This window comes from Leopardus geoffroyi, chromosome B3 (assembly GCF_018350155.1).
Source record: "Leopardus geoffroyi isolate Oge1 chromosome B3, O.geoffroyi_Oge1_pat1.0, whole genome shotgun sequence".
Lineage (NCBI taxonomy): Eukaryota > Metazoa > Chordata > Mammalia > Carnivora > Felidae > Leopardus > Leopardus geoffroyi.
In genome coordinates, this window is record NC_059337.1 from 111,398,512 (window position 1) to 111,411,501 (window position 12,990).

At 42.8% G+C, this 12,990-nt stretch overlaps 1 protein-coding gene across 1 annotated transcript in view; it reads left to right on the forward strand.

Annotated features, from left to right (window-relative positions):
* Window positions 1-12,990, forward strand: part of FNTB (farnesyltransferase, CAAX box, beta) — a 68,008-nt gene that overhangs the window by 28,866 nt on the left and 26,152 nt on the right. Inside the window, exons 4-6 of the mRNA XM_045451249.1 lie at window positions 1,074-1,165; window positions 9,483-9,629; window positions 9,731-9,814. Of these exons, the coding sequence (XP_045307205.1) occupies window positions 1,074-1,165; window positions 9,483-9,629; window positions 9,731-9,814 (323 nt within the window). The remainder of the gene's footprint in view (window positions 1-1,073; window positions 1,166-9,482; window positions 9,630-9,730; window positions 9,815-12,990) is intronic.

Here is a 12,990-nt window from a genome sequence, read left to right on the forward strand (position 1 = left end):
GGCCTAGGAAGATTAAGTCATTGCTCAAAAGCACATAACTGTAAGCGGAAGAGCTGGGACTGCAACCCAGACAGGCCAGAACCACACCACTTGCTCCCCAGGTGGTGGCCTCACCACACAGCCAGAATGGTCAGCACATTTATGAGGAGGGCAGCTTGGGCCACTGGAAAGAGCACTGGTGTGGGAGTCCCAAAAACCTGACTTCTGTCTCAGCTTTGACATTTGATGTCTTTGTAATCTGGAAAAAGTTCATCTCCCTGGACCTTATTTATATACTTTTAGTCTGGAAAACTGGAATAATAATACTACCTGCCTGCCTAGCCTTGAATGCTCAGTACAGGTTTGTGGGTTGAATCAGGATCCAAAGCTGTTCACATATGACCTTGGGAAGCCTTTCCCAGCCCCCCAGGCAGAATTAGGCTCTTCATGTGCTCCCTCAGGATTGTGCTTCTGCCCATTACAGCATATACTGTTATTCAAGTACATGTATACATGTGATATGTGCCATCTTGTTCCGTAAAGCGATAAGGTAACTTGTGCTTAAATGCATCTGTCCAGAGCCCTCTTCCTCTGCAGATAAACACACACATTCTATATCTGAAGAACCTCAACAGTAGGAACTGAATTTTATTCATTATTTTGCCCGCAGTATCTAATGCAATGCTTGGCCCACACAAGGACATGCTAAATATTTGTTAAATCAATGAGTGAGTTAATCCCAGGAAATCCCTTTCTGAGAGTATATATCGACTTGGGTCTGCACTGAGAAAACAGCATCACTTAACTTCCCAGCATGTGGGCACTCCTCTGCTCAGCCTTCCTTAGGTGCCTATCAGGGAAGGACCCAGTGGGGGCAAGGTAAACTTCTTTGTCCCATTGTCCTTTCTGCACATGTGTTCATTTCAGCTGCTGGCTGGGGCCACAAAGCAAAGTGTCCTTCATTCATTTATTGTTCATAGGGTGCCTTCCTCCCCCTTTCTAAGCTGCTGGGGTGAGACAGATGTTGCCTTGTCAGCAGCATCTCGGAATGATTCTGAACAAGGGGTGTGTTTTCTCCCCTGTGCCTTTCACAGTGTCTGGATGCCAGCCGCCCATGGCTCTGCTACTGGATTCTGCACAGCTTGGAGCTACTAGATGAACCCATCCCCCAGATGGTGGCCACAGAGTGAGTCTGGCTTCAGGGAACCTGGGCTGTTCTCTGAAATTCTGTTTTGAGTTGGGGGGTTCCTTGTGTTTTGTTTCTGTTTTATTGATTTTGAATGAAAAACACATCATGCTACAAAGAAATCCTTGCCCTCCTCTTGACCCCAGTAACTTCCTGAAACTCCTCCACTCTAGAAGCCTATTGTGAGCTCGTGGGTAGAACAAGACTTTGAACTCCCAAGAGAAGGATTCTGGTTTCTTCTGTGGCCTTTTCTTTTGGCTCTTGCTCTGGTCTTGGAGAAAATTCTTCATCATCAATTCTGAGAGACGTGATTTTGCTAGAAAGTACAGTATGCATTTGAATAGCTTCTGTGAGGAAGCATGTGCCAAGCCAATAAGCAAAAATGCCTTTGCCTTTCATAAACACCTCCATAGACATCCCCCTTCACTAGTGCCTGGGGCATAGTGTAGCTCTTGATGTCCTAGATGGGTTACACCCTTGGTGCCCAAATGCCTTGACTCAGAATATTCTCAAACTTCTGATTTATGAGTAGAGATCTAAGCAACTAAGATTCTTCCCAAACTGCTGGTGCAGATGGTGTTCTGGGAATGAGTGTGGCACCTCATCCCTAGAAGCTCATCACAATTTATACTTTAAAGAAGAAACTTTAGGGATACCTGGGGTGGGAAAGGGCAGCCAGGAATGGAATCTAATGCTCCAGGTCTCACTGAGAATAGGCACGTTCCCTTGGAGGCATCTTGAGTTCACCTGCTCCCCTGGTGCTCCTGAAGGAGAGGAGTCTGGGAGGAAAGGCCCGCGAGCCAGGTCCGTTTTTCCACAGCACCAGTGACAGCCGTGCAAGGGTGCGTGCAGGCTAGTCCAGGCCCCCTCCCCCTCTGGTCCCCCTGCCCCTGCCTGGGGTCACACTGTCAGGTCAGAAGAACAGAACCACACATTGTCTCATTCGTTCTGCCTTAACAATAACCTCTCATTCTTGCCTTCCTGGGCAGGGTGTCTTGTGATGACTATGGATAGGGAAGATAATGAAGAATTAGACCATTAACCCCTGTGATATGTACGGAGCTTTCTGAGAGAGAGGAAAAATATGCATTGTCCTCATCATGAGGCTGCTGCAAGCCTGGGTGCTTCTGGCTCTGGAAGTAGAATTGGACACAGTTTCTGCAATAACAGGAATTTAATTGTCAAAATAAAGGCCCATGTGTTTTTGAAATACCAGTTGGGGGTTGTGGATTGTTTAGAAAATTTCTCCCCCACACATACACAATCAGGATGCACACTAGGGGAAATGGGAGAGTCGTACACGAGAGAAGAAAAAAAGCGATGGAAGATTCTGGAAGAGGGAAGTATAGGTGGGCCCCCGAGGAGGACGTAGTTGCTGAAGAGGAAGCACTCAGGTCAAACTGGGGTCAGCATCGATTTTGAGTTTCTTTCTAGGTTGTATACCTAGTGTTCGATAGGTGAGACTTTGCTGAGGAAATAAGTGTCAGAGCAGCTCTCGTGGCAACATCAGGTAGGAAGAGAGGGCCCCCTTGAAAGGGCTTTTCACAGTGAACAACTAGCGACAACCTAAACATCAACAGTAGGGATGTGTTAAAGTGTATATGAAGTTTAAGTAAAATATGGTACAATACATACAGCGAAATACTGTGCAGCCATTTAAAAACTTGACGATGTTGCCCCGCGTCGGGCTCTGGGCTGATGGCTCAGAGCCTGGAGCCTGTTTCCGATTCTGTGTCTCCCTCTCTCTCTGCCCCTCCCCCGTTCATGCTCTGTCTCTCTCTGTCCCAAAAATAAATAAACGTTAAAAAAAAAAAAAAAAATTTAAAAACTTGACGATGTTAATTGTACTTATTATAGTGGTCATTTCACAGTATGTACAAATACTGAATTGCTTTGTTGTACACCTAAACTAACACAATGTTGTTTATCGATTTTACTTTAATAAAAACCAAATGCATATGAAGTATATATTTGTATATAAAAATGCATGTATTTACATAGAAAGATACCCATGAATTAAGTGAAAATAGATAGTTAAAAAGATTCAACTTATGTAGATTAAAAATATAGCTGGTTAGGGGCGCCTGGGTCGCTCAGTCGGTTGAGCATCCAATTGTTGATTTCACCTCAGGTCATGATCTTAGGGTCGTGGGATGGAGCTCTAGTCAGGCTCTGTGCTGAGCGAGGAGCCTGCTTAAGATTCTCTTTCTCTCTCTGTCTCTCTCTCTCTCCCTCTCTTTTCCCTCTCTTCCTCTGTCCCGCTCCCCCATTAATGCACTCTTTTTCTTTAAAAAAAAAAAAATATATATATATATATACATAAATATATAATAATAAAAATATAATATTACATATAATATATAAATATATAAATATATAAATATATATAATATGTAAAATATATAATATATATAATATATATATATAATATATAATATATAACCAGCCATATATGTGTATGCGTATATGTATATATGGCTGGTTATATGCATAGAGAAAACCAGAAAGGTATATACACACTTGGCAACAGTTATTTCTAGATGGTGAAGTTAAAGGTGAATTTTCTTCTGTTTTTTTTCCTAAGCCTATTTCCATGTTCTAAAACTTTATTTATTGTTTTCGTACTTAAAAGAATGTTTTAAAACTAAAAAGCTACTTTGTTCTAATTTCACGAACCAGTTGGTAGTGAATGACTTAAGAATTTCTGCTTTCACAGCTGCCTTAAAATCTTTACGTGTGGTTCTTCTGATTTAACAGACTTTTAAAGAATTACTTAGGCTTTCCAACAACAATGTATTTTGTTTCATGCCTAGCAGACAGTTCAGTCTAGGTCCAGATAATATCTGTTATCAACAGAGCCTAGTAGCTCTGACCTATAAGGAAATGAACTATTTTTAGTAAGATATGAGAAATCTTAATGATTTCTGTAAAAATATTGGGATTTTTAAAAGACTCTCTGATATCAGATGTATTTTGCACAGAGAAAGGAAATGCTTTGAAAATGTGGTCAGCTTTCTGTCCTCTTCTTCTTCATATAACTATTAAGGTACAGAGTTTAGCTCTGGAGTTCTATTATTTTCCTGCCCTTTTCTTTCCCCACTCTGCCACTTAGTGCAGGTGACACGCACATACACACACATTTCTCTCTCCTATTTCGTTCACCTTTGCGCTTCTGTTTAGGGAACAAGATGGCAAGCTGAGTTCCCTCTAGTGGACAAAATCACTTTCTCAGCTACTGTGACTGTTAAGAGAAGCCAGCAAGACCAGGTTTTTACAGCTGGTCTCAGATCTTTCAAAAACAACGTATTCATAGGTAGGAACGTAGCTTGCCTCTCTAAGAGGTTGTATCCACAAATTGATATGCATGTTTACCTGAAATAAATTAATATTTTGGTACCAGACTAAGTACATTCGTTAACGATTTTAACGGAAGGAAGGAAGCGTCCTTTAATGAGAATCCCATGCACTTCGTTATTGAAAAGTACCATAACATAACACACAGAGTAAAGTGAAATCACAGGGAGACCGCTGCATTGTTGAAGTTAGGTTTCTAGCTTCTGTAAGATCTGAAAGTTGTCTTTAACTTCATTGTTTTAAGACTTTTCTGCTTATAAAGTTTTTCCAAATGTTCATTAGTTTAAATTTTCGTGTGTCACTGTTTTGCTATTTCCCCTTCAAAGAGTTATTCGTAGCTGATCCCCTGAATAGCTCTTCAAATATTTTTCCTTTTAATTTTTAAATGTAATTTGTTGCCTTACCTTTCTGTGAAGATACCTTACCTAGTCCTCTGCGTTCTGGGCATTTTTTGGCCAGGTGCTCCTGGTGCCGAGTAGGTAGAGGAGGGCAGGGGTGCTCCCAGATTTCCTCCACAGGACAGTTCCCACAACGAACAACCACAGTCCAAAATATCAGAGTGCCAAGGTGGAGAAACTCTGCTCTACAATAACCAACTTTAGACGTGACCTTACCTCCAGAACGGCAGCTTCCAGAGGATGACTGTGTTTGATGGAGTCAGACAATGTGTCAGACTCCATGGGCGGCTCCCGCCTCCTGGAATCGGTGAGGAGCCTGTCATTTCCACCTGCTCACTGCTGTGCTCTGCTAGGGAAGGAGCTCTTCTCTCCCTCGTACTAAGCTGGAGTTGTTTTATGGTATGAAATTCAAAAGCCTTAGTACTAGAGGAAGCTGGATGTCCATGCATCCATCTTCTATTGGCATCTCCCCGCAAGCTGTCCTGCTCAAGGATGACCTTTCCTTTTCCCAAAGCTGTGATCTATGTAACTTGTTCTTGGCCTTCAGTCTGTCCATGGTAACCTACTGTGGTGCTGAAGGTTTTCTTAAATCTTATCTAAATTCTGCTGCTGCAAACTAGCTTCAGTGTTCGTTTCTCTACCAGAAAGTTTGCGTACCTACCCTTTGTATACCTGAGGTATTTTTTAAACTTAAAAAAATTTTTTTTAGTATTTATTTTTGAAAGAGAGAGTGATACACACAGTGTGAGTGGGGGAGGGGCAGACTCAGAATCCAAAGCGGGCTCCAGGCTCTGAGCTGTCAGCGGAGAGCCCGATGTGGGGCTTGAACCCACAAGACTTGAGATCATGACCTAAGCCGAAGTCAGATGCTCAACCAACTGAGTCACCCAGGCGCTCCTGTATACCTGAGGTATTTTGCTGGGTAGCTTCCTCATGGTGGTGGTTGCCTGTAATATTAAGCCTTTTAATATTTGGCCATTTTTACAGTTATTATTTTTTTAAGTTTATTTATTTATTTTGAGAGAGAGCACATGCAAGCAAGTGGGGGAGGGGCAGAGAGAGGGAGAGAGAGGATGCCAGCAGGCTGAGCGCTGACAGTGCAGAGCCTGATGCAGGCTCGAACTCACGAACCGTGAGATCATGACCTGAGCCAAAATCAAGAGTCGGACGCTTAACCAACTGAACCACCCAGGCACCTGTGTTTTTATAATTCTAACCTGAACCTCCTTTTAGTTGGAAAATGGAGGTTTGAGCCAAATACAGTTGTGACCAGCGCTGCGTTTATGATGCTCTTAAGTGTTGTCGTTTTTGTCCACAACTCATGGGTCCTAATCTCTGGTCCTCTTTCTCCTGTATTCCTAGTCCTTTCCCGTTGTATATTGATATGCTGTACTCCTCCCCACTCCTGCCATCCCTGAGTATGTTATTTATTACTTGTACTTGTTTCATTTGTTGTATTCTTATGTGCTTCTGATTTGTCTTATATTATTCCGGACTTTAATTCTCACCTTGGCGGTGTTTCTCTGCTCCTTTTGTATTATTTTGCTTGTTCTCTGTACACGGTTTTGAGTACTTCATTCAAGTTGGTGACAGCAATGCCCATAATCTTCAGCCATCACCTGAAAGTCCGAGTAACTCCTTAGAAGTAAATCATTGATACTCTTGCTTTGAACTTGATCTTCTTACAGGTTTTACATACTTTTTAATAGTTGAATGATAGAGTGTTGGTGTTCAGGAGAACTTTCCACAACAATGGAAATGTTCTCTATTCTGTGGTAGCCACTAGGGACGTGTAGCTATTGAACAGTTGCAATGTGGCTTGTATGACTGAGAAGCTAAACATTAAATCAATTCTTAAACGTAATTAAATTTAAAATTTAAATAGCCTCACGTGGCTAGTCACTACCTATTGGACAGCACAGATCTTTCACATTGCTACCAAAAATGTGATTCCCCACACCAGTGGCATTGCCATCAACTGGGGCTTGCTGAAAGTACTGACTTTCTAGCCCATCCAGCCCTTCTGAGCCAGAACTGCAGTTCAGCAGGTTCTCAGGTGATTTCCATGCGCACTCAAGTTTGAGAGGCACTGATACTTGGCTGTACATTGGAGTCACATGGGAATTAAAAAACTGTGGCCACTTGGGTCTCACCCTCAGTGATCCTGATTTCATTGGTATTGGGTGTGACCTGGGCATTGGGTTTTAAAAAACATCCCCCAAGTGATTCTGATTGCTCAGCCAAGACTTGTGGTTCTCAAACTTTGTGTGTACACACGTCATCTGGGAATTTGGTGAAAATACAGAGGCCCAGGCTTGTTCCTGCTTCAAGAAGCCTGGGCCTCTCTTTTCTCTATTAGCTCTCCTGTGATTGTGATGCACACATTTTGGGTTTGGAAATCCCTAATATAAAAGATGGTTTCCCGCTTTGCTAAAACAAAATGCCTTGCTGACTTGAAAGAACACAGATCTGCTAGATCTTTTAGTCGTGTGACAAAATACTGCATGCTCTTTACAAAGTCGACTGCTCTTCATGTTTGCACCATGTCTCCTGCTTGTGAATTTTTTTTTTTTTTTTTTTTTTTTTTTTTACTAGTTGGTGAATTTCTGGTCTCTAAGATAAGTTTTTCCTTCCCCTTTTGATAGTAGAAGTCTCATTCACATTTTGGTTTTCAGAGTTGCTGAGAACTCTGCTAATGACGGCTGGCAGCTTCATGGTCAGTTTGCCAGTTCCTTAAGGTGTTAGTTGGAAAGCCTCTGGAGCAGAATGTTCTGTTATATGGAAGTGTCTCAGAGTCCAGGAAAGCCCAGCCCTGCTCCCCAGCATAGCCCCACGGCCAGTCAGATGCCACATATCAGCTGAGGAAGGTTGGCATCGAGGAATGATTTAAAGGTGTCTGGTACATTCAGATCCCAGTTCACCAGACCTTAGGCTACAGGGTCTGGGGTGTTGCATTTGGCAGGATTCTATCTTAGGAACTGGGAAAGAGAATGGGTAACTAGGTGACTCTTATCCTTTTCATTTTTTAAATGTGCTCTTAAGTTTTATATCAACTAAAACCTTTTGTTTTTGTGATACAGAGAACTTTTTGCACGCTAGTGCAGCCAACCTTTGTCAGGACATGAGTTTATTAGCTATTTGTTTCCAGGAAATAGGATATGAATTGATGAAGGTTTGGAAAATATGTTAGGAACAAATTAATTTTCTCCATGAAAATTAATTGCTGTTGCAAATAGGCCACAGAACTGTCTTTCTTCTCTGATGATCAACTTCAGCTTCAGTCCTTGTGTTTCCTGTAGTAAAATTCCAGATGCAGGTACAAGGGAATGAGTATTGTTTTTGAGACCCGGGAAAGCTTCAGGACCCCAGCAGCGAGTCAGCAGCATTTTTTACTGCCGTCGCTGCCAGATAATGGAAGGTCTGAAATCAAGTAATCAGATATGATGTGGAAAAGCAATAGTAAACTTGCGTCCTAGTGGAGATTCGCTAGACTCTGTTTGGCCCCTCTGGCTGCAGTAGATAAGAAAGAATAAGATGAAGGAGTCCAAGAAAAGAAGGCTGCCTGAGCACTAGGGCACAGATTTCCAACGTGTTCTCTTAAATGGAGGTTTGTCCTAACAGGAAGCCAGTGAGCCCAGCTGAGCTGTGGGGAGAGAGCGTGATGACCAGGGCTTTCCTGGGGCACCCCTTCCTGGTGAACTTCAGAGGACCTCGGATAAATAGGGGCTCCCTTGGTTTGACCTAAGGCAAAAATGTAAATTCTGGGCAACCTGATGCCATGCTTGGAGGCAAACCCTCAATAAACAGTTTCCCTCAGTGAGGAAACTGGAGCTTCTGTAGATTAGTGTGAAAAATTCCCCAAAAGCCTACAGGCCAGGATGCATTTTTACGATATGAGTCAGCAGTGCCGCAGTTTGCCACATTTGGCATGAGCGTGACAGAAGCCCACTTCTGTTTCGCTCTCCTAACCGTGGGGGCAGAATCCATGAAAAGCTGGTTTCTTGGTGGTGGTAGAAAGAAAAGCCAGAAGCCCCTGGGGCTTAGGGGCAATGGGAGTGAGAAGACATCTCTTTAAATATTCTGGGTAAGCCTAGGTGGTGTCTCTAGACCAGAATGGTTAGCATAGAGAGAAGTAGTTGGGCACCACCACAGTTTGGGCAAAATTCAAAGCCTGGGGGAGACCCCAAAGGCAAGGAGAAGGGGCTGGTTCCACAGATCTAGGGTGGTAAACTGAGTGAAAAGTATGGGAAGAATTTGGTCAAGAAGTATGAGACTTAATCCCAATCCCATGAAAGTCTGTTTGTTTCTGCTTGACTTACATCCCTTGCTTTATGGTTAGACAGGTGCTTAAACACAAAACTCAGAAAGATGGGCATTCAAAATAGGGCAGAGAGGCCCTTTTCAAAGGTTAATTATATTCAATATGTGTTCAGGAAGTGGGAGGAGAGGTTTTTTTCCCTTTTGAGGGAAGGGGGGACGTTGGAAAAGGCATAGACTCTGGTGGAGTCTGGTGTTTTGAAATGAATGTTCTCTGACTTTATTTTTCCCTTTGGCTGTATACCTAGCGTGTGTCAGTTCCTGGAGCTGTGTCAAAGTCCAGAAGGTGGCTTTGGAGGGGGCCCTGGCCAGTACCCACACCTTGCACCCACGTATGCAGCAGTCAATGCACTATGCATCATTGGCACCGAGGAAGCCTATGACGTCATTAACAGGTACAGCCAAAGCCAGCAGTGCCGGACCCCCAAAGGGTCCCCGCCTGCTGCTGCTGCACTGACCATTGCTGTCTCCTCCCTCTCCCCTATTTGTGTCTCAGAGAGAAGCTTCTTCAGTATTTGTACTCGTTGAAGCAACCTGATGGCTCTTTTCTCATGCACGTTGGAGGTGAGGTGGATGTGAGGTGAGTGGGGTTTTCCTCAGGCCACTGTGTCAGTAGATTCTAGATCTTCTCTGTCATTAGAGATGCCAAACCCAAGGAACAACATGGAAAAGCTGCTGCTTTGTCTCACAAAATGACGTAGAATGGCGTGTCAGTGACACAGCTCATAATCATTGCAAACATGACACAGATGTCCTCAGGTGTCACTGTCACTTGACCTCTTTTATGTAAGTGTCAGAATATAAGCAAGACAGGAACAAAATCAAATGCTTTTATTTTAAAAATCAAAAACATATTTGGTTGGTATAAAATGACATACCATACATAATATATAATAACGGTATAGTGTAATACAATCTTTCACCTCTCTGGGATAGGAAGGAAGAAGGAAGCCCAGTAGGAACTTAGTAAATATTTTCTGAATGAATTTGATGAACTCGGGAGAATGTTTATCACCTGAATGAGAATTGCTTTGGGAGGTGCAAAAATTTTGGGGGGCCAGTAGAGTGCAGCGAAGTAGAGTTTCAGTAACTGATTGGAACCAGTTGGCCCAAAATTATTATTTTACTCTAGAATTGTCCAACATACCCCACAAGAAGCTCACTCATCTGGTGGGAGATTGCTGAAGCATATACGAAATTCACTGAGTCATTTCTCAAAGGCGGTGGATCACTGAGGTTTTATACCAAATCCTTAGAGAAATATGTGTTTTTGAGCTTTCTATAGCAAAGCTATCTTATTGCCTTATTTGTAAATGTGTTTAGCTTCTACACAAGTTGATTAATTTTCTGGGTTAACCATTGGTTCGAAAGTAAAGGGGGAGAAAAAAACATGTAATGTGTCTATTTGAACCTGAAATAAGTTCTTCACTGGAAAAACTGTTTCTTACAACACTTCCAACACCAAACAGGTGCTTTTTCCCTCATGTTAAATAATTCTAACATGAACTAACTAGATTTAACTCAAATTCCACAGGTTAAGGGCTCAGTCCCACAAGATCACCCCCACTTCAAATGCCAGTCACAAGTAGTGTGTCCCCAGGTTACCCACACTTCTGTCTGACTTAGCTGCAAATCAGAGGTTCCCATGACCCCCTCTTCAGGTTCAATAATTTGCTAGGATGGCTCACAGTATGCAAGGAAGCACTTTACTTACTGGTTTATTACAAAGGATATTATAGAGGATACAAACGAACAGCCAGTTGAAGAGGTATATAGGGCAAGGTCGAGAAGGGTCCAAAGCGCAGGAACTTCTGTACCCGTGAGGTTGGGGTATGCCACCCTCCTGGCAGGTACATGGATGCATTCACCAACCTGGAAGCTTCCCCAAATACCTGCATTTACGGTTTTTATGGGAGTTTCATTGTGTAGACATGATTGATGAAATCATTGGCCATTGGTGATTAACTCAATCTGCAGCCCCTCTTGTCAGGGGGGCGATGATGCTGAAAGTTCCAACCCTCTGATGATGTGGTCAGTTACTTTGGCAGGCAGTCCATCCTCCAGGAATCACCTCGTTAGCATAACTCAGGTGTGCTTGACCAGACACAGAGCCCGACGCGGGGCTCGAACTCACGAACCGTGCGGTCATGACCTGAGCCAAAGTCAGATGCTCAGCCAACTGAGCCACCCAGATGCAGTTATTATGAATAACTGAAGACTCTCCTATCACCCCTGTCACTCAGGAAATTCCAAGGGTTTTAGGAGCTTTGTTCCAGGAATCTGGGAGAAAACCAGTATGGTAAAACCTTGGTTTGAGAGCATAATTCATTCCAGAAACATGCTTGTAATCCAAAGCATTTGTATATCAAAGCGAATTTCAAGAACCATTGGCTCAGTTGTGATCCTGTGACGTCTGGCGTCACGTACTACTTGTATTGCAAGACATCCCTCGTTTATCAAGTTAAAATTTATTACACATGTTTGCTCGTCTTGTGGAACACTCGCAGAAGAAGTTGCTCGCAACCCAAGGTTTTATTGTGTATGTTTCTTATTATATCATAATACCCCAGTATCTGTTGTAAAAACAAACTGAAGCGTATTTTTTTAAATGTAAGAGTTTGAGCAAAATCTATTCTAATCAGGCAGCATGTAATCTAGCAGATAGAAATGTACTCTGCGGACCTATACAAAACGAGAGATTTTTATAGGCAGAAAGGAGTGCGAAAAGGAAGTTATACTAGGCAAAAAAAGTGGGCCAGTTATTGCAAGGTTACTTTTCTTTAGGGGACAGCAGGGTTCTGTCAGGCCAGTGACCTAAGTAGTGCTCATCAGCTGATTCCTGATTGGCTGGTTTAAGATTTCATTTCTGGGGAGCTGAAACTGATTAAGATGTGAAGTTCAGCATAAGTGACTCCTGTTGGGACCTGTTGTCTTGTGTTTTTAAACCCTGAAAATGCCAACAAAGCCAATATAACTAATGAGGAAAAACAGTATTCAGTTGACTCTTTTTTAAAAATTTTTTAATGTTTATTTTATTTTTGAGAGAGAGAGAGAGAGAGAGACAGTGTGAGTAGGGAAGGGGCAGAGAGAGAGAGGAGACACAGACTTGGAAGCAGACCCTAGGCTCCCAGCTGTCAGCACAGAGCCTGACACGGGTTTCGAACCCACGAACCGTGAGATCATGACCTGAGCCAAAGTCAGATGCTCAGCCAACTGAGCCACCCAGGCACCCCTTGAATTGACTCTTCTTAAGGAAAAAGCTAAAAGTTGTCTCACCCCCGCAACCAAAAGACACTACATTTTCATTTCTGTTCTACAGATGGTACAACTGAGTGTGCACAGTCTCAAAATTTAGTTTTTTTAAAATTTCTGAAATTATTAGACAAAAGCAAGATTGCTTTGGCATTATATCACATACCTTTTCAGATACAATTATTTTCTAATTTCGTTGTTCTAGCTCCAGTGTTTTCTGTGTTCTTATTTATATCTGCTAGACAAATGCTCGGAAACTTCTCCACTAGAATCGATCTGTGCCACCAAGGAACCCTGTACCTATGCTCTTCCAGTAATATGCTCTGTTCCAGCCATGCTCTCCACTTGCGTAGACTCAGAGATGTGAACGCTTCCGTGCTTTGCTTGGTTTCTAGGACCCCAATTCCCGTCATTTCTTGCTTGTTATTTAATTGTCCTTTGCCTAAAAGTGTCAGCCAGGACTCCAGAGTGCTTGTTGAGTGGGTTTGACTTGGAGAGAAGCAG